General features: G+C 44.2%; 1 protein-coding gene across 2 annotated transcripts in view; it reads right to left on the bottom strand.

The window, feature by feature from the left end:
* The window catches only part of BEND7 (BEN domain containing 7), a 61,293-nt gene that overhangs the window by 29,183 nt on the left and 6,365 nt on the right, over positions 1 to 25,745 (bottom strand). Inside the window, exon 2 of one of the 2 annotated variants that reach the window (XM_072147324.1) lies at positions 18,765 to 18,842. In XM_072147324.1, the coding sequence (XP_072003425.1) occupies positions 18,765 to 18,842 (78 nt within the window). Of the gene's footprint in view, positions 1 to 17,677; positions 17,743 to 18,764; positions 18,843 to 25,745 lie in introns of those variants that run through there. The other variant, XM_072147325.1, reaches the window with a different exon arrangement.

Raw genomic sequence — 25,745 nt, 5'->3', positions numbered from 1 at the left:
CAGATAATAATTCTAATAATAATAATGATAAAAATAATCTTTAATTTTATAGTGCCATCATCCCGTAACACCTTGCAGATTATAGGGGGGCATGTACAAAAAAATAATACATTACAGAGTAAAAACATATAAAACAATAGGGACTTGCTCGCAAGAGAATGCACTGGCTGCTCTATTCATCTCTATGGCGCTAACGAAGATTACCGAGTACTGCGCTAGGCTATCTCCGTCAGCGCCATGGAGTTGAACACAGCAGTCAGTGCATGCTTGACAGGCTGCTTCCGTCATCTCGGGTGCAACAGGGGTATAATAAACCCCTTCTCATGGTCTGTGGGGGTCCCATCACTGAGACCTACACTGTGCAAAAGGCCAAACTTATTTTGACCGGTGAACCCCTTTAACCTCCACCCGGCGCATACCTTAATAGTACAACACGACGGGAAAGTGTTCAAAGTTGGGCTGTACTATTACGGCATGTGGTAGGTGCTGGCTAAAAACATATCGCAGCCGACACCCTTCTGTAACACCTGCGACCGGATATTCCTCTGATCACGAGTGTTAACCCCTTACCGGCCCTTACCTGGATGGGTTCAATCCTCCGCTGGCAGCCCCGGGGTCTGACATTGCCCCGGGGCTGCGCGATCTTGTCTGTTTGATTAAAAAAATAAAAAGTTACAAGCACCAAAATGGTACCAGATGTACTTGTCATGCACAAAATAAGCCCAGAACCAGCTCTGACAACAAAAAAATATGAAAGTTATCCTGCTGCAAAAAAATGGCGAGATTTAGTCAAATGCAATTTTTTCTATTCTAGTTTTTCTTGAACAAATATAAATAAAACTATATAAATAAGGTATCCCTGTAATCGTACTGATCAGTAGAATAAAGATAATATATTATTTTTATGCTACAGTGAAGGCCCCCCCCAAAAAAATGCTAAAAATCTGAAAAAAGAATTGATGATTTTATTTTCCTCCCACATTAAAGAGTTAATAAAATGAAACCAATAAGCTAAAAATCCACTAAAATGGAGTTTTCTTACAGTGCATTTCGTCTCGCAAAAAATAAGCTCTTACTTGTCTAAATTGCCAAAAAAAAATCAATAAACATTGTATAGCCTATAAACCCCTTCTCAGTGTGTGCTGTAACGGAACCGTGCGGAGGGAGGTGACTTGCAACATGATTCAGACACAGTGATCGGGGCAAGATGGCTGAAATTTTTCACCTTTTCCCTTTTAAGGCCTAATTGAATCAAACAGCTTTATGGCAAATACACATATTACACCTTGCTAAATTCTCCAAGGGGTGTATTTTCCTAAATGTTGTCACTTGTTGGGGTTCTCCTCTGTTTTGTACCACTAGGGCTCTCCAAATGCATCCTGTCACATGTAAAGGATTTCTGTAAAATTTGGCTTCTAAAAGGCCAACATCCCTCTTTCCCTTCTGAGCCCTACTGTGTACCCATACAACCTTTTATATTCACATGTGGGGAAATTCTACACTCGGGAGAAATAGTTTTACACATGTAAAACATGTTTGTTTCATCTTTTGTCCCTTGTAGCTTACAAAAATTAGGGTTAACAGTAACTTTTTTGGGAAAATTTTCATCATTTTCCATTTTGGGGCATAATTGATTCACTCCTTGACGACCTGGCCCTTTTTTGTTTTTTCATTTCCATTTTTTATATTTTTATATTTTTCAAAATGGGAAAATAGTGTCATTTTCGACTACAGGGTCGCTATTTTCCACTACAGGGTTAAACGCAGTGAAAAAACATTATTATATTTTTATAGATTAGGTATCGCGCTTCCGTAAATGCCCAATGTGTTTATGATTTTTACTGTTTATTTATATCAATTCTAGGGAAAGGGGGGTGATTTGAATTTTTAGGGGTTTTTTATTATAATTTTTTTAAAACTTTCTTTAACTTTTATTTTTACTATTTTTCAAGGGTAGTTTAACCCTAGGTTGTATAATCGATCCTACCTTATACTGCCATACTGCAGTATGGCAGTATATGGACATTTTACTTCTCATTTCATTACAATGTGCAGACAGCACATTGTAATGAAAGGGTTAACACGAGACAGCCTCGGGTCTTTTTGAAGCCGAAGGTGGCTTAGCCGGCGGCGATCGATGTGATAACACCCATGATGGTGCTAGCAATGCAATGTGCTGCAAAGACTTACCAGCTATGGAGAGGGCTCAGCTCGTGGGTGGGCCAATTCTACACTTATTTTTACACATTTGTGCGGGTTGTTTCATCTTTTATCCCTTGTAGCTTAAAATAATATGGGGTAAAAGTGACATTTTGGAGAAAATTTTAACCGTTTTCCTTCTTGGGGCCTAATTTAATAAAACACCTGTACACCAGGGGGTGTACTTTCTAAAACGGTGTCACTTGTTCTTCTGTGTTTTGGTACCAGTAGGGCTCTTTAAATGCATCCTGACACATGAAAACTTTTTCATCCATATTTGTGCTCCAAAAACGAAACAGCAGGGTACAGTGACAAATTGGGTATACATACACACTCAGGAGGAATTGTACTAAACACTGTAAAACTTTCCTTGTTAACCCATTGTGAAGGTGTAAATTTTAGTGTTCAATGAATATATTCTGTAATTTCATTTCCATTTATTTTTCACCCTCATGAAACACTCATAGGGTTAACAAACTTCACAAAGGTTGTTTTGAATATTTTGAGGAGTTCAGTTTCTAAAATGGTTTCATTTGTGGGGGTTTTCTGTCATGTGGGCCTTATAAAGTCACTTCTAACTAAATTGACCCTTCAAAAGTAGGTTTTGATGATTTTTGTGAAAATCTGAAAAATCGCACCCAAACTTATAAGCCTTCTAACATCCTAAAAAAGAAAGGATGTTTGAAAAACAATGCTAAATTAAAGCAGACAGATGGAAAATGTTAGTTATCAAGTTATTTTTGTGATATGACCAACTTTCCAAAAAGTTGAACATTTTGAATTTGGAAAACATATACTATATCTAAATTTTCACCAAATTTCCATTTATTTCATAAATAAAATACCGTATTTTCTGGACTATAAGACGCACTTTTTAGCAAGAAAAAATCTTCTTACATCACCACAGGTCTCATACTGCCATGCTGCACTGGGACAGGGTAAGAAGAAGGGAAATGGGGAAGTATGTGTGTGTATGTATATGTGAGTGTGGTTCTGTGTGAGTGTGTATAGGTAAGTTGAGTGTGTATAGGTGATGCAGAGTTGAGTGTGTATAGGTGAGCTGAGTATGTATAGGTATGGATGATGCAGAGTTGAGTGTGTATGTGGATGGATGATGCAGAGTTGAGTGTGTATAGGTGAGCTGAGTATGTATAGGTATGGATGATGCAGAGTTGAGTGTGTATAGGTGATGCAGAGTTGAGTGTGTATAGGTGATGCAGAGTTGAGTGTGCATAGGTGATGCAGAGTTGAGTGTGTATAGGTGATGCAGAGTTGAGTGTGTATAGGTGAAGCAAAGTTGAGTGTGTATAGGTGAGCTGAGTGTGTATAGGTGAGCTGAGTATGTATAGGTATGGATGATGCAGAGTTGAGTGTGTATGTGGATGGATGATGCAGAGTTGAGTGTGTAAATGTATGTCTGTGTGTGCTGTGCTTTAGTGCGACCAACAGGGATATTTTAATTGGTGTAAAATATATTTATCCTTTTTTTGGAAGCCTAAATTTGGGGTGTGTGCTATAGTAAGAAGCTTCTTATAGTCCGAAAAATACGGTAAATAAAAATAAAATAAAACATATTTTTTAAATTCTCAACCAACATGAATCTAAAATCACCTGGATATGTTAAAGCATTATGACCACTTAAATTGACACGTGTCAGATTTAAAAAAAGGGGCTTGTCTGCAAGATGCAAAATGTCCAAGTCGTTAAGGGGTTAAGGCTAACAATAATCCAGTCAATAGAACAATAATAAGATATTTTGGAATAATTAGTGAATATGTGGTTGTGCAGAGTCTCAATACATTAGTAAAAAATTGACTGTGTGCTGGATGCTTGCTTTTAGTAAGTGGGCAATTTAGATTGTTTTCTATTTTAAAATTTTTAACATTTACAGTATTTATTTATATGAACATCAATCCAACGTGTAAAAATGATCCTAATGGTCACACAAATAAGCTATTTTGCAAAAAATTGAAAGGCAAAAAAATATATATACCGTATATACTCGTGTATAAGCCGAGATTTTCAGCACAAAAATGTGCTGAAAAAACTCGCCTCGGCTTATACACGAGTCAATGATAAAAATAAATACATTAATACTCACCCTCTGGTGTCCCTGATGTTCCTTGCGGCTCCCGATCCCTGTCGCGGCTCCCGGCGGCTTCTTCACTGGCCGGGAGATCGCGCTGGGCGTCGCACACTGTGATGCGACACTGTCGCCGCGGTTGACGTCATCAGCGGCGACAGCACGGCATCACAGTGTGCGACGGCCAGCGCGATCTCCCGGCCAGAGAAGAGTGAAGAAGCCGCCAGGAGCCGCGATGGGGATCGGAAGCCGCGACGAACATCGGGACAACGGAGGGTGAGTATTAAGTTTATTTCTTTATCTGTATAGGGGCTGCTGTATACTACTGAGGGCAGACTGTATACTGATGGGGGCAGGCTGTATACTATTGGGGACAAGCTGTATACTACTGGGGGCAGGCTGTATACTACTGGGGGCAGGCTGTATACTACTGGGGGCAAGCTGTATACTACTGGGGGTAGGCTGTATACTACTGGGGGTAGGCTGTATACTACTGGGGGCAGGCTGTGTACTACTGGGGGCAGGCTGTATACTACTGGGGGCAAGCTGTATACTACTGGGGGCAAGCTGTATACTACTGGGGGCAGGCTGTATACTACTGGGGGCAGGCTGTATACTACTGGGGGCAGTGCTGTATACTACTGGGGACAGGCTGTATACTACTGGGGGCAGGCTGTATACTGCAAGGGGACAAGCTGTATACTACTGGGGGCAGGCTGTATACTACTGGGGACAAGCTGTATACTACTGGGGGCTGGCTGTATACTACATGGGGGCTGGTTGGCTGTATACTACATGGGGGCTGGCTGTATACTACACCCGAGGGTATATATAGCTTATACTCGAGTCAATAGGTTTTCCCAGTTTTCGGTGGTAAAATTAGGGGTCTCGGCTTATACTCGGGTCGGCTTATACTCGAGTATATACGGTGAACTAATATTTTATGCTTTACACTATGGTGAGTCTGGCGATAAATTGGTAAATTATTTTCTGCTTTTTCACTCAAAAGTAACCTGCTTTTAAACCCCACAAGTGTTTGCCATATTATCATGTTACTGCTAACTGCAGCCATATAAAAGATTGTGCACATAGTAGGTGAGAGTGACCTTCATATTCTCAGGCTTCATTTACCAGATTCCTGGAAGCAGCAGCAATTAGGTTTTGCCACATTCACTTCCTGGAATCCAGGTGGATGAATAAAAACCATACAAAATTGCTATATCAAATTTTACTAACTTATGAAGTTATGAAGATTCAATTAAAATAAAATGTGCTGAAACTCAATGCTAAATATTTTTATAATCTGAGTATACACATTTAATTTAATTAAGCTGCCATGATGTTACAGGGGAATTATTCATAACTGGACCCTCTGCTCTATTATTATATATATTACATATAGTGTAAATGGATACAGTATATACTGATAGCAGCCACTGATATTCTGTGGTGAGATGTCAGTGTGTACTGAAGCCATTGAGTCATTAACATATCAAAAGGCTTTGAACAGTAAGAAGCCACCATGAACCAGGTGTGAGATTCCCTGCACACTACTGGGGTCTATCCTGAGAGGGTCTTAGGGTGGAGTTATAAGGGAGTGGGAAGGGACTACACACAAGGATATTTAAGCATGGTAAAAACAGAAATCACTCTCTTTTGTCTCTTGCTCCTGGCCCTAGTACTTATTATAATATAGTAGACTTTATACGTGTACCTATAGATATTCCAGGTGTTATGTGTTTTACCATATATATACATAGCTAAGTGTTTACAGTGAGTGTGTATATATTAGCGTAACTATATGTATAACCTGTAGCCGTATCCCATTCACACGTGGATCTGTGCCCTGCACGTGTATTGGAGGAGTAGATATATAGATGCTATTGTGCATGAGTCTCTATATGTACATGTATATGGTCAGGTACTGGATGTGACTACTGCTTCAGGGTATATCCAGGAGCTTCTGTAGTGTTATATATATTGTATATACATACACATTACTGTGTCCGGGAGGGGTCAGGAGAAGAAGGTTTGTGTGTAGTTGTGTTCTCTATGTATTTTGTATTGTATTTTATGTAGTTACTTTGTCACATGTATGTTGTTAGTAAAGTCTTTTTGTATATAAGTATCTGCGAGGGTTGTATGTTATTCCTGTGATATATGAAGGACTGGAGTGGGTGCTTATGGTAAATAGCACAGATTAAGGGGCTGGACAGAACCACTGAAGCCTAGAGGAACTGAACAGAAACCCAACCCCAACCCCCCCTTTATCACATATACATACAATTATACAATTGCATGTTATTAAAAATATTTCTGTGTGAACAAAATTTCCCAAAAATGTAGCCATGTTGTCCATTAGAAAAAAGATAGTTGACCTTAGATATGACCAACCTGCACTTTGGCAGTGGTGGCCAGTTATGGATCTATGGCTCTCCAAATGGATTACCACATTACCACATTACCACAGGATGGCTGCGGGACATGCAGTAGCTCCTGACCATTTCATATGTGAAAACTATTTGTTTCTTTTTATAGTGTCTCCAGCAGTGTTGGTCCTATCTAAGGACAGAAATGTGTGTATATGGAAGATGAATAAATAAATATAGCCTATGCTGCTGTAGTGCTCCTTTAAATTGAAACAACATATATTTTACCATATTCACATAGGGTGGATATGTTTCAAAAACAGAAAAGCAGTCATGTGGATTTCAGCAAGGATTAGTTTTTGCGGCAGCTAGACCCAAGCACATACTGTCATGGCCATAAGTTTTGAGAATGATACACATGTTGATTTTTACAAAGTCTACTGCATCAGGTTTCATAATGGCAATTTGCATATACTCCAGAATGTTATAAAGAGTGATCAGCTTAACAGCAATTAATTGCAAAGTCAATATTTGCCTAGAAAATGAACTTTTTCATCGTTTCAGTAATTGCTCCAGTAACACAGGTGTGGATGTTGATGAGGACAGGGCTGGAGATCAATCTGTCATGATTAAGTAAGAATCACACCACTGGACACTTTAAAAGGAGGCTGGTGCTTGGCATCATTGTTTCTCTTCTGTTAACCATGGTTATCTCTAAACAAAAAAACCTGCAGTCATCATTGCACTACACAAAACTGTCATAACAGGGAAGAGTATCGCAGCTAGAAAGATTGCACCTCAGTCAACAATCTATTGAATCAATTCACGGAGAGAGGTTCCATTGTTGCCAAAAAGGCTCCAGGGCGCCCAAGAAGGACTAGCGAGCGCCAGGACCATCTCTTAAAAGTGTTTCAGCTTCGGGATCGGGCTACCAGCAGTGCAAAGCTTACTCAGGAATGGCAGCAGGCAGGTGTGAGTGCATATGCACGCATTGTGAGGCGGAGACTCTTGGAGCAAGGTCTGGTTTCAAGTAGGGCTGCAAAGAAGCCTCTTCTCTCCAAAAAAAATCAGGGACAGACTGATTTTACTCTGCAAAAGGTACAGGGAGAGGACGGCTGAGGACTTTGGTAAAGTTTTTTTCTCTGATGGGGTAAATTTTCTCTGATGAATCTTCTTTGCGATTGTTTGGAACATCTGGAAAACAGCTTGTTCGGAGAAGACAAGGTGAGCGATACCAATAGTGTTGCCTCATGCCAACTGTAAAGCATCCTGTAACCATTCATGTGAGGGGTTGCTTCTCAGCCAAGGGAATCGGCTCTCTCACAGTCTTGCCTAAAAACACATGCATGAATAAAAAATGCTACCAGAATGTCATCCAAGAGCAACTTCTCCCAACCGTCCAAGAGCAGTTTGGTGATCAGCAATGCCTTTTCAAGCATGATGGAGCGAGCACCTTGCCATAAAGCAAAGATGATAACTAAATGGCTCAGGGAACAAAACATAGATATTTAGGGTCCATGGCCTGGAAATTCCCCAGATCTTAATCCCATTGAGAACTTGTGGTCAATCATCAAGAAACAGGTGGACAAACAAAAACCAACAAATTGTGCCAAAATGCAAGCATCGATTATGCAAGAATGGACTGCTATCAGTCAGGATTTGGTCCAAAAGTTGATTGAGAGCTGCCAGGGAGAATTGCAGAGGTCCTGAAGAAGAAGGGTCAACACTGCAAATATTGACTTGCTGCAGTAACTCATTCTAACTGTCAATAAAAGCTTTTGTTACTCATAATATGATTGCACTTGTATTTCTGTATGTGATCAAAACATCTGACAAACACACATAAAACCAGAGGGCAACAGATCATGTGACAATAAAATATTTGTGTCATTCTCAAAATTTGTAGTATCATAGTATATAAGGCTGGAAAAAGACGCAATCCATCAAGTCCAAAACATTAAATAAATGTTTTATCCCCATAACCCGTGATATTTTTTCTCCAGAAAGTCATCCAGGCCTCTCTTGAACATGTACATAGAGTCCGCCATAACAACCTCCTGCGGCAGAGAGTTCCACAGTCTCACTGCTCATACAGTAAAGAACCTTTGTCTATGGTGATGGTAGAATCGCCTCTCCTCTAGGCGTAGAGGATGCCCCCTTGTCCTGGTCACAGGCCTAGGTATAAAAAGATCTTTGGAGAGATCCTAGTACTGTCCGTTCAGGTATTTGTACATTGTAATGAGGTCTCCCCTCAGCCGTCTTTTTTCTAAACTGAATAATCCCAAATTTTGTAATCTGGCATTGTATTCTAGTCCCCCCCATTCCCCTAATAATCCTGGTTGCTCTCCTCTGCACCCGTTCCAGCTCTATTATATCCTTTTTATACACTGGTGCCCAAAACTGTACACAATATTCCATGTGTGGTCTGACCAGGGATTTGTATAAGGGCAAAACTATGTCTTTATCATGAGAATCTATTCCTCTCTTGATACATCCCATAATTTTACTTGCTTTAGCAGCAGCCGCCCGTCTCTGGTCACTGAAATTAAGTTTACCATCCACCAATACCCCCAAGTCCTTTTCAGCTGCAGTTTTAGCAAGTAATTGACTGTTTAGAACATAATTATACTTTAAACTTTACACTTATCTACAGTAAACCTCATCAACCATTTCTCTGCCATTTCACTCCTCAAGCTTCCACAAATCCCTCTGTAATACTAAACTATCAACCTCAGTATTTATTACTTTACACAGCTTAGTATCATCTGCAAATATTGAAACTTTACTGTGTAAACCCACTACAAGGTCATTAATAAAAATATTAAAAAGAAGTGGCCCCAATACTGACCCCTGTGGCACTCCACTGGTAACGTCAACCCAATCTGAGAATGTGCCATTAATGACGACCCTACAACGTGCCGCCATATAACATATAGTACATGCAGTGTGCCGCCATATACCATACAATACATGCAGTGTGCTGCCATATACCATATAATACATACAGCGTGCCGCCATATAACATATAATGACTATCACTAAGCCAATTACTTACCCAAATACACAGATTTTCACCTGGTCCCAAGAGTCTCATTTTATATACCAACCTTTTATGCGGCACGGTGTCAAATGCCTTTGAAAAGTAAAGATATACATCCACAGCGTTCCCCAGATCCAGTCCTCGTAGAAATCAATCAGGACCGACCTCTCATAAACCTATCCTGACGCTGGGTTATAAGGTTATGCACAGTGAGATACTCCAAGATAGCATCTCTAACAAACCCCTCAAATATCCCCCCCCCCACAGAAGTTAAACTCACAGGTCTGTAGTTTCCAGGATCGCTTTCTGATCCTTTTTTGTATATTGGTACCACACTTGCTGTGTGCCAGTCCTGTGGAACATAACCAGTCTTCAGGAAATCTTCAAATATTGAAAATAACGGTCTGTCTATCAAGGTACAATATTACAGTACACATATCAGTCATCCTCATTGACACTTTTGCAGTAATAGTAGACAAGAAAGCAATTCTTACTCACTGGTAGATGTGTTCCCTAAATTAATCTAGTCTTCTGTAACATCCCACAAATAAATGAGGTTGGTTCAGCAGGTCACCCAATAGCTGTCTCTGATTCTGTGCAATTCAGTGGGGCTTGTTTACTAAGGGTCCGCGGATTGCACTTTCGTCGGATTTTTGACATTTTCAGGATCTGGGCTGCTGTGACAGGTATTTCATTGGGGATTGTGTCGCACGCGATCGGATTGTGGCGCAAGACAATGCACTTACATACACCAGGAAGAAGATGAACTCCGGACGACCTGAGTGGGGTAGCGACACCTGCAGGATATCGAGTGCACGATCTTTGTGAATCGCGGCAGATGTGCATTCCGGTCGGACAATGCACTTTCGGGGATCGCGCAGGACGGGTAAGTAAATGTGCACCAGTATCTCCTACCTACTTACTTCAAACAAGGGAATCCCTGAATGCCTCTCTCTGTGTCCTGGCATCATACTGAACTGTGCACATAGAGGCAAGGAATCCTTCAAACTCCAATTCAAAGGTCTGTCATTTTTGGTTACTGCCACAGTTTTAGCAACAGTCCACAATTTAACCATTATTCAAAGAGCAAATGTGCTTCCATCCACTACACTAAATCAGAAGAGAGTGGATATCTTTCATTACTCAGTATACTAATCCAGATCCAGAAATCATAAGCCCCCAGAGCGTTATTAGAAGTAGATGTTTCTTTTAAAGTCTGCTCTCTCATGAATACACTGTCGCACTTTGTCAACCAGCTTTGAAGTTCCTTTCTTTTTTAAGCACAAGGAAATAAATTACCAATGTGTTTGCCAAAAAGATAATTAGCCATGCAATTAATCCTTTAGACATACCGGTTTATTTAGTAGGGTTAATTAAGGACTGTTATACAGTTATATGAGAATGGGAGCACTGAATAAACTTGCTGAAGCAATGACAGACAGCTACAATCCAATCCTTCTTATGTAGTAGGATACGCCATTGTCTGATGATCAGTGTGGGGCTGTACTCTCACATAGGATGAAGGGGAAACATCAAGTTTTACATTGGTTTGGTTCCCCAGTATTCTCAAGACCAGACACAACCTCCAGAGGAGAGGTGAAGAATCTAACAGATATATATATGGTGTATCGTATGCAGGGGTGCACCTAGCCTTTCTGCTGCCTGAGGCGACCTATAAAAAGACGCCCCCCCACTCCATATATGTAATATATCAAGGAGTGTCAGGACCAGACCCAATAATATTGGTTTAATGTGAAAATAAAGCAATGCAATTACATAGAGCATCCCTCGATGTACTGCGTAATAAACACAGCGAGTTACCATAAAAAACAAAATACATACAACAATCCGCCATATAATATAAAATCAATACAGCGTGCCGCCATATACCATATAATACATGCAGTGTGCCGCCATATACCATATAATACATGCAGTGTGCCGCCATATAGCATATAATACATACAGCGTGCCGCCATATAGCATATAATACATACAGCGTGCCGCCATATACCATATAATACATGCAGTGTGCCGCCATATACCATATAATACATGCAGTGTGCCGCCATATAGCATATAATACATACAGCGTGCCGCCATATAGCATATAATACATACAGCGCGCCGCCATATACCATATAATACATGCAGTGTGCCGCCATATACCATATAATACATGCAGTGTGCCGCCATATAGCATATAATACATACAGCGTGCCGCCATATAGCATATAATACATACAGCGTGCCGCCATATAACATATAATACATACAGCGTGACGCCATATACCATATAATACATACAGCGTGCCGCCATATACCATATAATACATACAGTGTGCCGCCATATACCATACAATACATACAGTGTGCCGCCATATACCATATAATACATACAGCATGCTGCCATATAGTATATAATATATACAGCATGCTGCCATATACCATAAAATATATACAGTGTGTAGCCATATACCATAAAATACATACAGCGTGCCGCCATATAGTATATAATATATAAAGCTTGCCGCCACATAGTATGTTTTACATGGTGGCACGCTGATTGTACACACATACATACTGAGTATACATACAGCAAATATACATATATAAACAGTATATACAGCAAATATACACACACCCATACATATTCCATATACAGAATATAAATAAATATATATATATACATATATATATAAACACACTCACATCTATACATACATTCATATACAAACACACACACATACATATATATGTACACACACACATACCTGTGCCTATGCCTCAACATCCATTCAAAATACGGAGCATGGCAATTCTTACATCTCTAACAACATGGCTTTTATGTGCTGTGACTATGACTGTCTTAGATTGTAGTAGTCACAACATTTTCTGTAGCAAAATATTTCACATATTATAATTAAAGGGGTTGTCAGAAAGTTAAAAAAAATTAGAGATGTGGCCGGGAGGGGACTGCATACAAAATAAACATGTACTTACCTCCTCGGTCCCTGTTTGTTTACAGGGACAAGGAAGCTCCACTTAGACAGCTTCCGGCAGCCAGGAACGTCCACCCGTCCCAACGCTGTATCAGGTGCTGGGATATGGTGATGTGTGGGCTTCCCTGGCCGCCCAGAAGCTGTCTGCAAAAATAGTTCTTACCAAAAATAGAAAGAGACACATACAATTACTACTATCAATATCAATAAGACTGGCACAGAAGTGCTTAGATAGTCACCTCTATATAGTTGTCTGGTTTTAGTTAGACCTACACATTTCCTATAGACCTTGTGGGTTAGAGTCCCAAAATGGCTTTTATAAGCTCTCAGGGTGGGGGCAATGTAAAAAAATAAACATTTATATATATGTAGAAACGAGTCCCATGAAGCACATCCGTTCTCACCAACGTGCGCTTCCTCTCATGATGTGGAATGAACACAAAAGATGACATGGATGTGCATGTGCTATACCAATGATGCAAGCGCAGTGAAGCCGGGGAGTACAACTATGGCATCATTGCCTCACTGCACAAGTGTAGAGGGCTCTGGAGCAGGTAAGTAGTAATGTTTATTTTTAAAATGCTATTGCCCCAACCTTGGAACTCATACAAGCCATAAGGGCCTGAGGGTGGTTTGGTGTCCTTAATCGCCTTGACAGGAACTCAAAGCAGTCTGGCGTATTCATGAAGGGGTGGTCCAAGGTGCTGCCTCTTCCCTGGACTGCCCCACTCACTCCATAGGCTAGCCGTGACTGCACCTAATCACGCCCCCTCTAGTGTACAGCACAGCAGTGTTTGTTAGCGTTATCGGAGGTTTCCGATAATGCTAGCAGTGTAAAACTGCTGCGTCTGTTTTAGCACTAGGAGCTGCCTACTTTAAGCAGCTCCTAGTGCCATTTTTGAGGGTGGCAGGTCCTCTTTTATGAGCAAAGACTGGAATGAGAAGCATGCAATGCCCCATCTCCTCACCCTTTGTTGACCCTGCAATCCGTAGCCTGCATCTCCTGTTTCACTGTATGGTTTCTCTTAGCAACCAGAATGTAGGACTGAAGGGAAAGTGGCTAATACAGGATGAAAACAAAGATTAAGCAGCCATACAGTTGCAATAAGGAAATGAATCTACATTCATTTTTTATATTTGTTTTCATCTATTTCTGTTATAGAAAAACTTTACAGTTAAAGAGGACGCGTCACTCATAAAAAAAATCACTAGGAGCTGCTGCAAAGTACAATAGAAACGCCGGACCGCGCTCAAAGCGGTGAGACGTATTCATGAGGGGGAGGGGCTAGGGGGCCGCATGAAGCTCTGCAGTCACTGCTGTCCTACGGAGTGGATGGGGCGGTCCGGGGAAGACGCAGCGCCTTGGACCGCCCCCGCATGAATACGCCAGACCACTTTGAGCGCGGTCTGGTGTTCGGATTGTACTTCACAGCAGTGTCTGCTAGCTTTATTGGAGGGTTCCGATAACACTGGCAGTGCAACACTGCTACATCTGAGATAGCGCTTGGAGCTGCTTACTTTACTTTAGCAAGCAGCTCCTAGTAATTTTTTTAATTGGTAACAGGTCCTCAAGTAAAGAGAAGCTGAGCTGCGGTCCCTAAGCGCTGCTGCTATACAATGGTTTCTGATAACAGCTTTGTCCACGTTTACACACGTTTACAAATGAGTTGACTGAATGTTAACATATAAACATCCAATAAATTACATCATAAAAACCCTAAAAACAACCTTTCCAGTTAATAATATAGCCACCAATTGAAACAGTTCCCAAAGCAGATTTGCCACATATCTAAAGCAAAATCAACAATGAATGTACAGCTAAATCAACAATGAATCAGTAAATCCATATGCTGTACATAAAGATTTGTTTGGCACAAATTTGTCATGGTTCATGCAGTGAAGATCCACAGTATAAATTTACATTTGGATGCAACGCAATACATTACAGACATGTAAAAAAAGTCACAGACACAACACTGAAGTATGATCCTTCTTTTTACAGACGTAAAATACACATGCATTGTCTGAATAAGTTGTGCGGTAAAGATCCATAAGATGATTATTGTGGAGGGGTCATTTCCTCCTGCTATTATATGTAGGTTTATAAGATAGTGGCTAAACATTGTTTTTGCTATTTTCCATTCAGCCGCATTAACCATGGGCATTTAATTAGCTTGCTCTCTCATACATCCCCAATGCCTATTATCTGATGACAATTCATTTTTAACAGGGATGACAAACATTTCATTTCAGCCAGCTGAGGACAAATGTATTCTGCAGAGCACATAACGCTACAGGTTATGAATATTAAATTAGAAAGTCAGACAACTAGCATTTGCTGTGATGTATGCCTGACATATTGCTATACTGATAATGCAGGTAATAGCCACTAAAACCAAACAGGATATTTCAGTCTCACAGAGGCATTTTCATGCAAACAACACCCAACTGTGCTAAATGTTATTGTCTTAACCCCTACCTGCCGAGGCCCTTTTTTGTTTTTGCGGTTTCATTTTTTACTCCCCACCTTCAAAATTCTATAACTTTTTTATTTTTCCATGTACAGAGCTGTGTGATGACTAACATTTCATGCCATGTACTGGGAAGCAGGAAAAAAATTCCAAATGCAGGGAAATTGGTAAAAAAAATGCATTTGCGCCTTTTTCTTGTGGGCTTGGATTTTACGTCTTTCACTGTGCGCCCCAAATGACATGTCTACTTTATTCTTAAGGTTGGTGCGATCACAGGGTTACCAAATTTGTATAGGTTTTATCAAGTTTTCATACATTTACAAAAATTAAAACCTCCTGTACCAAAAAATAGAGTCTTCATTTTGCCTTTTTCTGGCGCTTTTTCACTATAACTTTTTCATATGTGTACGGAGCTGTGGATGGTGTAATTTTTTTGCGACTTTTGATTACATTTTTAATGCTACCATTTTGAGGACTGTATGGCCTTTTGATCTTGTTTTATACAATTTGTTATATTTTGCAAAAAAATGGCATTTTTGATTTGGGCGCTATTTTCCGTAACGGGGTTAAAAGCCAGAAATAATGGTTATTATATTTTGATAGATCGGACATTTTGGGACGCGGCTATACCGAACATGTTTATGATTCTTACTGTTTATTTCCTTTTATATGTGATCTAGGGAAAGGGGGGTGAAGAACTTTTACTTTTTTTAACAATTTTTTCATATTTTTTTTAAAAAAAATTTTCACCATTATTTCGGACCTTCCAGGGTACTTTAACCCTGCAGGGTCTGATTGTTAATACTTTATACTGAAATACTACTGATGATTTCTAATACGCTGCCATCTGCTGGCTATTGCAGATCATTACACATGGCAAGCCTTCAAGTCTTAATGAGACTGTAGGATGCCATGGCAACCGATCGCCATCCAAGAAGGTGGCGCTCAGTAAGTTAGGTGCCACGGTTAGGTTCGACAGTGGCACGTAACAGGTTAACTGCCGCAATCAATGCCAGCACCGACCGTGGCAGTTACAGGCGTGCGTCTGCTCCATACACCCCTCACAGCACGAGGACGATATAGTTCATCCTGGTGCGCAAAGTTGTTAATGACCAGACACTATTTTTAGAATCTAGCATGTGTCGCAATAATTGATTATAATTTCAGAACGCTTTAACATATCCAGGTGATTTTGAGATTGTTTTCTCGTGACACATTTCACTTCATGTTAGTTGTAAAATTTTAGTGAAATGTTTTGCATTTCGTTCTAAAAAATAGAAATTTGGCAAAAGTTCATAGAAATTCTTCATTTTCAAAGTTTGATATGTTCTGCTTTCGTAGCAGATGAACCACCCAAAAAGCTTGATAAATAACATTTCTGGAATGTTTTTCTTCATGGCGACACGGTTTTTAAAGTGTCCTCTTACTTTCCTCGGTTGTTATGAGGCTTAGAACTTTAGGTGTGATTTTTCCCATTTTCATGAAAATTGCCAAAACTGAATTGTTGAGGGACAACTCAGCTTTCAAGAGACTTTGAAAGACCAAAATAATAGTAAAACCCCATAAATTACCCCACTATAGAAACTACTCATGTTTCACATGGGTTAAAACAAAATGGAAGTGCGATTTAGAAACTTTTGAATTTGTTTTGAAAAATACATTCATTAGGCCAAAAATTACACCTTCACAATGAATTAAATAATGAAATGCTCTGCAAAGTTTGATGCCCAATTTCTCCTGAGTGTACCAATACCCTACATGTGTTGGTAACTGCTGTATGGGCGCACGGCTGAGCATGGAATAAAAGCAGCGCCACTCAGAGCAGATTTGTATTGTCCCATTGTACACGCTATAAAATTTTTATCTTTTTGGTAATGCAAACATATGAAGGTTTATTATTTGCGGGATGAGATACAATGTATAGATAATTAATTTTGGGGGTCCATAGCTTATTCATGAGATTTTATTAACTATTTCAAGGGGGAGCACAAACAAAATCATCAATTTTTATTTTGTATTTTAAGCACTTTTTTTGCCTGCTCATCTTTAATCTCTGGTTCACTACGATTACGGTGATACCTTATTTATATGTTTTTTCTCAGTTTTATTGAGCAAAAACAATCTTGGAGAAAATTGTATTTTATTCAGTATCAACAACTTTGCAGAGCTATTACTTCCGTATTTTTCTGTTGACAGCTCTGGTTGAGGGCTTATTTCTTGCAAAAATAGTTGTTTTTTCAGTCGTTTTAGGGTGTGTAACTCTTTTTGATCACTTTTGAGAACTTTTTTGTGAGGGTATTTGATGAAAAATTATATTTTACGTTTTTCGTGTTTTTTTTTTTTTACCTCATTCACCGTCAGGTTCAATATTGATTAAAGGGAAACCGTCACCACATTTTTCACAAATACAGGTAGTATAGGTTCCCATAGAGGCCTGGTAACTAACTGACACCTTTCTTTTAGCTAAAAATTATTCTCCTGAGATTCCCATATATTCATCTTTATAGTTTTACCTGGTGTCTAAGCATAGCCACAGCGAGTCAAGGTGGGTTTGGCCTTATCGGGCTGAATCCAGCTGCTCCGATCCATCCCTATCTCTGGATGCAGGTGTAATGTCATGTGACCAGGGGACATCATCGCAGGTCCTTCAGCTTGTGTAGCATTAGAAACTGAACACTTAGCATATATCTCACAAAATCACAGCATATTTTATCACATGTAATCACAGCAGTCTGCATGGAGAGGAGTAGAAGTCCATGGAGGCTGCTATGATTGTTTTATGCGGTCAGATATGTACATGGGGTATTGTTTGCTAATATTAAGCAGCTTAAGGACCTTTGATGATGTCACCCTGGTCACATGACATTAGGCCACAACCCTTGACTCGCTCCATAGATGTATTTATACCAGACAAGATTATAACACAGATTTTATGAGGATTTTAAGGAAATTATGGTGATAGGGTTTATTTTTGTGTATTTGTGTGTTTTTGTGTTTTATATACTTTATTTGGTTTTTATATGTAATTGTGGTGATTAGGGTACTTTTATTTTATTTATTTAATTATTATTATTTTTATAAAATGATTTTTCCTTATTTTTTAATTTTTCTAGACTTGGGCTTGAAAAAGCATTAGTCCGATAGCTTGTTCAAGCCCTTACACTGCAATGCATTTTGGAATATATAATGTACTGTAAGTAACTGAGCATAGTCAGCATACTCAGTTAGTTACAGCCAAGTTCTGCCAGGAGGCAGAATCCGATGTGAAGAGGAGCCAGCAACCTCGGGGCACACACCGGACCGCTGGGCTGCAACAGTATGGATCAGATTTCCCGGTTTACTCACCAAGGGGGTCCGATCCAAAGGGGATACACTTACACGCCACAGGCATGATTGACTGTTGCATGTAAGGGGTTAAATACCCCAGATCTGAGTTTCTTGTGTGCTGACATAGAAAGGTGGACCATCAAAAGAAGTACCCTCAATGTCCAATGTAAAAACCTGATATGGCGATCATTAAGGGGTTAAATAAATGTGTTCACAACAATACTACAGTTTGTACAATAGTGTTATGCAAATCAACATTATTCAATATTTTACCAGAAAAATGCTGAAAATCCATGGACTCGCCATTAAGATCACTGTAGTCTTGGGACTTGTATACATCAGAATGGTAATCTGTAAAACAAGGCCCAATTAGAGGGAGAACACAAGCGAAACGTATCAATACAGAATGACTCACATGGTTGGGTATCTTTAGAAAATCTAAAACTGAAACCTAAGAACCTGAGATGTACTGTTTCGCTTCTTGAGGACATTTTCTGTTTTCTGTATGCTGCCAGCTACTACCCTTCAGCTATATTTAATGCTAGAAGGTTAATTTTATAGTCACTTGGTCTCACTGGCATTATACAAAGTGAATACTCTTCCCTAAACTATACACTGTACTTGGAAATGTATTACTGAACGTAAAAAAAAACAGGGTTAGTTATATATACTGGAAGAAGGGAGTTCATAGTGAGTTTTAACAACAAATTGTAGTCATTTTGTTACATTCTGAGAAATATACCATGAATCTTTTAATACTCCGACAAAGAACCTTTCACAGTGAAAAAGCAGTCAATTTTGAGGGCAGTATGTTACAAATTACAATGCATAACCCTTTGCCAAATCCTTAACCTTGACATTTCCACACTTTGGCTTTATTCCACTGTAATACACATCTTATGTGCTGGCTTTGTTATAGTCTAGACTTGTAGTAATACAACCATGCCTAGGGGTTTTCTCACCTGTATTCATGTCTATTCTAAATCATACTGCCCTGTATTCTGTGTTTGTACTTCTCGCTACTCCATTCACACACTTTTCCTATTTTTAATATTGAAAAAACCAGAAGCACTGGAACAAAACATGGGGGGGGGGATTAAATGATGGAAGTAGTTCCCTTACAAACTTAAGATTCCACTCATATACATGGATAAAAGATTACATAGTTTGTAGAGAAGCAGAACTTTCTGGTCCTAGTAGCAGAACAGTAAGAGTACAACACCCAGCAGCCCCACAGATCGGATGTTCTTTGGAGCTGATAAATAGCTGAAGACAGCTCCATTCTCTGTGTAGTGGTCAAACTAGGTTACTGCATTTCAGCAATGCAACATGCAAAGCTGAGAGAGAATGTTGAAAAATTTGAGCCCCCCTCCCTTATAATGATGTAACTGGGTCCTCCATATTTTCATTGAATCATTGTAATGTTTTATTTACAGTTTTTTTTTAAATATATATGGATAGGTTATATACAAAATTCAGTATATAGATATTGGGTAGAACTGAGTTAAAAGGAAACTGTCAGCAGTTTCTGACCTAATAAACCACTACTAGTATGTTTACATGCAAATGAACACCTTTGAGATCATGTTTCTTTCATGGCTCAGCTTGGTGACATCACCCACAAAATCAATTTTGACGTGAGATGTAAATTGGTTGTATAAAGTCAAGGAGGCGGAGATTACAAGCCTGGGCACCGCCATGTTCTTCTTGCGGGCGGCGCGTAGTATGACGTCAGCCGCGGCGCATCATACTAGGCGCCGCCCGGGAAAGAACGATGGCGCCGCCCAGCACGCTGAAGCAAGAAGAGCAGCCAGGAAGCCAGAAGAGGAGCCGGGAAGCCAGAAGAGGAGCCGGGAAGCCAGAAGAGGAGCCGCGATGACATCGGGGGAATCGGGGCCACCGGAGGGTGAGTATATAAGTTTATTTTTTTATTCTGGGCTGTGCTGTATACTACTGGGGGCAGGCTGGGGCAGGCTGTATACTACTGGGGGCAGGCTGGGGCAGGCTGTATACTACTGGGGGCAGTGCTGTATACTACTGGTCGCAGTGCTGTATACTTCTGGGGACAGTGCTGTATACTACTGGGGGCAGTGCTGTATACTTCTGATGGCAGTGCTGTATACTACTGGGGGCAGTGCTGTATACTTCTGGGGGCAGTGCAGTATACTACTGGGGGCAGTGCTGTATACTACTGGGGACAGTGCTGTATACTACTGGGGGCAGTGCTGTATATTATAGGGGGCTGGCTGGCTATATACTGGGGGGGGTCTCTGACCAATGCATTTCCCACCATCGGCTTATACTCGAGTCAATAGGTTTTCCCAGTTTTTGGTGGTAAAATTAGGGGTCTCGGCTTAAACTCGAGTATATACAGTAACTTTTCTTGACTCTTACACCTGGACCTGAAAAGGCTGGATCGTGGTGTGTTGTTACTGTGGTTCCCAGAGTCCCTCCATGCTGCAGATTCACAGGCTGTTACACTGTCTCCCCATCCCCATAGACCCCCTAAGTTACTTTAGCCCTAAGAAGTCTGATTGCTCCTACCATACACTGCAATACTACTGTCATAGGGTTAACACCTGGGATTGCATAGGCTGACACAGTGGGGAAGATGCATTAATGTGATAGTCTTTAGGCTGCGGTCACACGTTCCGCTAGTGTTGCATTTCCTAACGCAACGCTACGCTAGCGCACGGGGTAACTTTCAGTAAACTGTCATAGAAGGCATAATGAATCTCCCCCATTGTTTCTGATGCTAGATGATAATTCTGGTGCATTATAAGACTGGTAAATCCTTCAATCAATGTGGCACACGGGAATTTCAGGTGCAAATGACTACAGTTTTCTGGAGACAGACAGATTTATACATCTTCCTAAGTGTCTGTAAGTTTCTGTATGTGACAGGATCTTACAGGCATTAAGTACGGACAGCACTGGGCTCTTAGATCACACCCTGGGGCTTCCATAGCAACAATCAGCACCCCCAAGAACGCTGCGTGGGGAGCTGATCGTAGGGGGAATCCCCTGGCAGGCATTTAACGGGTAAACACCCCCAGAATGGAACTTGCTCTGACTGAGGGTGTTACATGTGGATATCAGCTGTAAGTTACAGCTGACACCCCGTGTTTCAAAATGCCGGTTCAACTCCCGTGATGTACCGGCACTGGCTCTTTAACAAGCAGTTACATCATGGAGTGCTAAGTCATAGTATTGGTTATAATATTAGTCATGGAGCGTTAATGTGTTAATGAAGCATATTACAAAGTTTACCATTATTAACTGGTCTATTCATTTCTAAAATAAAAAAAACTTTGCTTTACAAGTTTAGTTACTTTTTCAGATTCGAACAACAGAAAACACTGACGCTTCTAAAAATTAACACAAAAAGAGCAGCCTTTTCTACAGAAGAAGTCCAGTGAAAACTGAGAGCTGAAATCAGATTGGCTTTTACAGAGCAGTTTTCTGTAACTTTCCATTATCAAGTGCCCATGTGTGGTCCCAGAAGTTGCGTAAATTTGTGGCCAGAACACAGTCCCGGCAGTATCCTCGTCCAGGTTATGGTTCGTGTGCAAAGGGCCTTATATTGCATTTTCAATGTGTTATGGCCTCCTGCACATGAACACGTGCATTGTGCTGGCTACAAGCAACGGCCGTATCCTGTTGCTTCCGGCCCGTCTGGCGCCGTCTGTTCCCTGTCCAAAGTAAGTCCACTTACTGGTCTGGAAGCTGAGGTTTCCACCACTGCCTGGTCTGGGGGTCTGCAGTGTCCACCACTGCCTGGTCTGGGGGCCTGCAGCATCCACCACTGCCTGGTCTGGGGGCCTGCAGCGTCCACCACTGCCTGGTCTGGGGGCCTGCAGCGTCCACCACTGCCTGGTCTGGGGGCCTGCAGCGTCCACCACTGCCTGGTCTGGGGGCCTGCAGCGTCCACCACTGCCTGGTTTGGGGGCCTGCAGCATCCACCACTGTCTGGGGGCCTGCAGCATCCACCACTGCCTGGTCTGGGGGCCCGCAGCGTCCACCACTGCCTGGTCTGGGGGCCTGCAGCGTCCACCACTGCCTGGTCTGGGGGCCTGCAGCGTCCACCACTGCCTGGTCTGGGGGCCTGCAGCGTCCACCACTGCCTGGTCTGGGACCTGCAGCATCCACCACTGCCTGGTCTGAGGGCCTGCAGCGTCAACCACTGCCTGGTCTGGGGGCCTGCAACATCCACCACAGCCTAGTCTGGGTGGCTGCAACATCCACCACTGCCTAGTCTGGGGGCCTGCAGCGTCCACCACTGCCTGGTCTGGGGGCCTGCTACGTCCACCACTGCCTGGTCTGGGGGCCTGCTGCGTCCACCACAGCCTGGTCTGGGGGCCTGCAGTGTCCACCACTGCCTGGTCTGGGGGCCTGCAGCGTCCACCACTGCCTGGTCTGGGGCCTGCAGCATCCACCACTGCCTGGTCTGAGGGCCTGCAGCGTCAACCACTGCCTGGTCTGGGGGCCTGCAACATCCACCACTGCCTAGTCTGGGGGTTTGCAACATCCACCACTGCCTAGTCTGGGGGCCTGCAGCGTCCACCACTGCCTGGTCTGAGGGCCTGCAGCGTCAACCACTGCCTGGTCTGGGGGCCTGCAACATCCACCACTGCCTAGTCTGGGGGCCTGCAACATCCACCACTGCCTAGTCTGGGGGCCTGCAGCGTCCACCACTGCCTGGTCTGGGGGCCTGCTGTGTCCACCACTGCCTGGTCTGGGGGCCTGCTGCGTCCACCACAGCCTGGTCTGGGGGCCTGCAGTGTCCACCACTGCCTGGTCTGGGGGCCTGCTGCGTCCACCACAGCCTGGTCTGGGGGCCTGCAGTGTCCACCACTGCCTGGTCTGGGGGCCTGCAGCGTCCACCACTGCCTGGTCTGGGGGCCTGCAGCGTCCACCACTACCTGGTCTGGGGGCCTGCAGCATCCACCACTGCCTGGTCTGGGGGCCTGCAGCGTCCACCACTGCCTGGTCTGGGGGCCTGCAGCGTCCCCAATGCCTGGTCTGGGGGCCTGCAGCGTCCACCACTGCCTGGTCTGGGGGCCTGCAGAGTCCACCACTGCCTAGTCTGGGGGCCTGCAACATCCACCACTGCCTGGTCTGGGGGCCTGCAGCGTCCACCACTGCCTGGTCTGGGGGCCTGCTGTGTCCACCACTGCCTGGTCTGGGGGCCTGCTGCGTCCACCACTGCCTGGTCTGGGGGCCTGCTGCGTCCACCACTGCCTGGTCTGGGGCCCTGCAGTGTCCACCACTGCCTGGTCTGGGGGCCTGCTGCGTCCACCACAGCCTGGTCTGGGGGCCTGCAGCGTCCACCACTGCCTGGTCTGGGGGCCTGCAGCGTCCACCACTACCTGGTCTGGGGGCCTGCAGCATCCACCACTGCCTGGTCTGGGGGCCTGCAGCATCCACCACTGCCTGGTCTGGGGGCCTGCAGCGTCCCCCATGCCTGGTCTGGGGGCCTTCAGCGTCCACCACTGCCTGGTCTGGGGGCCTGCAGAGTCCACCACTGCCTAGTCTGGGGGCCTGCAACATCCACCACTGCCTGGTCTGGGGGCCTGCAGCATCCACCACTGCCTGGTCTGGGGGCCTGCAGCATCCACCACTGCCTGGTCTGGGGGCCTGATGGGTCCACCACTGCCTGGTCTGGGGGCCTGCAGCATCCACCACTGCCTGGTCTGAGGGCCTGCAGCGTCAACCACTGCCTGGTCTGGGGGCCTGCAACATCCACCACTGCCTGGTCTGGGGGCCTGCAGCGTCCACCACTGCCTGGTCTGGGGCCTGCAGCATCCACCACTGCCTGGTCTGAGGGCCTGCAGCGTCAACCACTGCCTGGTCTGGGGGCCTGCAACATCCACCACTGCCTAGTCTGGGGGTTTGCAACATCCACCACTGCCTAGTCTGGGGGCCTGCAGCGTCCACCACTGCCTGGTCTGAGGGCCTGCAGCGTCAACCACTGCCTGGTCTGGGGGCCTGCAACATCCACCACTGCCTAGTCTGGGGGCCTGCAACATCCACCACTGCCTAGTCTGGGGGCCTGCAGCGTCCACCACTGCCTGGTCTGGGGGCCTGCTGTGTCCACCACTGCCTGGTCTGGGGGCCTGCTGCGTCCACCACAGCCTGGTCTGGGGGCCTGCAGTGTCCACCACTGCCTGGTCTGGGGGCCTGCTGCGTCCACCACAGCCTGGTCTGGGGGCCTGCAGTGTCCACCACTGCCTGGTCTGTCGGCCTGCTGCGTCCACCACAGCCTGGTCTGGGGGCCTGCAGTGTCCACCACTGCCTGGTCTGGGGGCCTGCAGCGTCCACCACTGCCTGGTCTGGGGGCCTGCAGCGTCCACCACTACCTGGTCTGGGGGCCTGCAGCATCCACCACTGCCTGGTCTGGGGGCCTGCAGCGTCCACCACTGCCTGGTCTGGGGGCCTGCAGCGTCCCCAATGCCTGGTCTGGGGGCCTGCAGCGTCCACCACTGCCTGGTCTGGGGGCCTGCAGAGTCCACCACTGCCTAGTCTGGGGGCCTGCAACATCCACCACTGCCTGGTCTGGGGGCCTGCAGCGTCCACCACTGCCTGGTCTGGGGGCCTGCTGTGTCCACCACTGCCTGGTCTGGGGGCCTGCTGCGTCCACCACTGCCTGGTCTGGGGGCCTGCTGCGTCCACCACTGCCTGGTCTGGGGCCCTGCAGTGTCCACCACTGCCTGGTCTGGGGGCCTGCTGCGTCCACCACAGCCTGGTCTGGGGGCCTGCAGCGTCCACCACTGCCTGGTCTGGGGGCCTGCAGCGTCCACCACTACCTGGTCTGGGGGCCTGCAGCATCCACCACTGCCTGGTCTGGGGGCCTGCAGCATCCACCACTGCCTGGTCTGGGGGCCTGCAGCGTCCCCCATGCCTGGTCTGGGGGCCTGCAGCGTCCACCACTGCCTGGTCTGGGGGCCTGCAGAGTCCACCACTGCCTAGTCTGGGGGCCTGCAACATCCACCACTGCCTGGTCTGGGGGCCTGCAGCATCCACCACTGCCTGGTCTGGGGGCCTGCAGCATCCACCACTGCCTGGTCTGGGGGCCTGATGGGTCCACCACTGCCTGGTCTGGGGGCCTGCAGCATCCACCACTGCCTGGTCTGGGGGCCTGATGGGTCCACCACTGCCTGGTCTGGGGGCCTGCAGCATCCACCACTGCCTGGTCTGAGGGCCTGCAGCGTCAACCACTGCCTGGTCTGGGGGCCTGCAACATCCACCACTGCC

Source organism: Engystomops pustulosus, chromosome 4 (genome assembly GCF_040894005.1).
Source record: "Engystomops pustulosus chromosome 4, aEngPut4.maternal, whole genome shotgun sequence".
Classification (NCBI taxonomy): domain Eukaryota; kingdom Metazoa; phylum Chordata; class Amphibia; order Anura; family Leptodactylidae; genus Engystomops; species Engystomops pustulosus.
The sequence above is the reverse complement of the archived record's forward strand: the minus strand, read 5'-3'. Positions and strand labels throughout refer to the sequence as shown.